The 1,430-nt window shown below is 51.2% G+C and overlaps 1 protein-coding gene across 3 annotated transcripts in view; it reads right to left on the reverse strand.

The window, feature by feature from the left end:
• Positions 1 to 1,418, reverse strand: part of RHOT1 (ras homolog family member T1) — a 60,069-nt gene extending 58,651 nt beyond the window's left edge. For 2 of the 3 annotated variants that reach the window (XM_007452375.1, XM_007452376.1), the window contains exon 1: positions 1,315 to 1,390. In XM_007452375.1, coding sequence (XP_007452437.1) covers positions 1,315 to 1,390 — 76 coding nt within the window. Of the gene's footprint in view, positions 1 to 1,314 lie in introns of all 3 variants that reach the window. The other variant, XM_007452377.1, reaches the window with a different exon arrangement.
• Between the last annotated feature and the right edge of the window lie 12 nt (positions 1,419 to 1,430).

Raw genomic sequence — 1,430 nt, forward strand, 5'->3', positions numbered from 1 at the left:
TTGCTCCAAATGCATCAACAAGAATCATATTCCTGAACTTTGTCAAGGAAGTCCATGCAAAACACAGATTAAGATACATGTGTTGTTATAAATTAAAACTAAAATTCACAACTGCAAACCAAAAAGTAAACTGTGTCTGGCTAAGCTTACTTCTAAATTCTGATTCTAAAGGAAGATTTCTACAATAGCAGGTGAACAGAGGTTTCTATGAACAGCAAAGAACACTACAGAAGAGGGTAGAAATGTGTTTACTTCCTTCGTTGGGAGTGCATCACAGTGATCTGGAGGGGCTACTCTAGAATGAAACGGGGTTTAGAATAGAAAGCTTCAAAACAGCAAAGGCAGGTCATTAACTAATGTACTTTTAAAACAAACGGTCCAGTCCTCCCCAGCCCACTTTCTTCTTATTTTAGTCCTACCAATTGAGTCACGTAACTTGAACAATATCAAGAAGTCCCTGCTGTTCTGTCCCCAAGTCAGTGAACAGATGACATGTCTCCTTTATTACATCTTCAAAAAGTGAAATCTAAGAAACTCTGCGGGGGGGGGGGGTCTCACGTGTGCCCGTCATTTTTAAATTAATTACCAAGTAGTTATGAAATAATGTTTTAAAAGATGGGGGAAACTAGGCTTTAGGATAACAATAATTCTCTCAACTGAAGGACCCTCCCCAGATAAATATTCATTCATTGAGCACTTGTATAACTTGAAGTTGAGAGTAAATTTTTGAGGAAACATCGAGCGTACCTGGAGTTATTCCAATGCAAGGAGCAAATACCGCTTAAAATGCTCCGTGCCTTAGAGTCAATGCCTGGAGCGAGGGAAGACAGCGAGCGCAAAAACATGCAGACACCTGACCTTGCCCACAAGTCGAACAGTTCTGCACCCCTCCCCCTAGCTTCCCCGGGAGCCAGTTCACGCCATCCCAATTGGTCAGTCTGCCTGTTCCAGCACCTGCCTGGCAGGGACAAGGGAATCTCCACGGAAGACGAGAGGGTCTGAGAGGAGGCGGCCTCGGAAACGCGGAGGCCCGGGAGAAGAGCATTCCAAGAGAAAAAGGAGAGGACCTTCAGAGGGATGAGGCCGGGCGGTCAGAGGCTAATGGCGACACGGCTTGAGGGTGATGACGGGGGGACAGAGGACGGAGGGCTCAGGAGGGCCCAGGTGAGGTGAGAGATCGAGGACCGCCGGCGGGCAGCCGAAAGGGAAGAGCTGAGGGGCTGGGAGGCCTGGGGGCGCGGAGGTAGGGCAGTGGGGCGGCAGGGGCTGCGGTGGCCGCGGCCAGCCCCGGCCAGCCCGGGCGCGCGGACTCACGTTCTCCCACCAGAAGGATCCGCACGTCTTTCTTCATGTCTGCGGCTCGCAGGGGCCGGCCTCGGCCCGCACGCATGGAGCGGACTCCTCTCGCCCGGAGCGCCCAGCCCGCGGCG

This window comes from Lipotes vexillifer, unplaced genomic scaffold (assembly GCF_000442215.2).
Source record: "Lipotes vexillifer unplaced genomic scaffold, Lipotes_vexillifer_v1.1 scaffold216, whole genome shotgun sequence".
In the NCBI taxonomy this organism is placed as follows: Eukaryota; Metazoa; Chordata; class Mammalia; order Artiodactyla; family Lipotidae; genus Lipotes; species Lipotes vexillifer.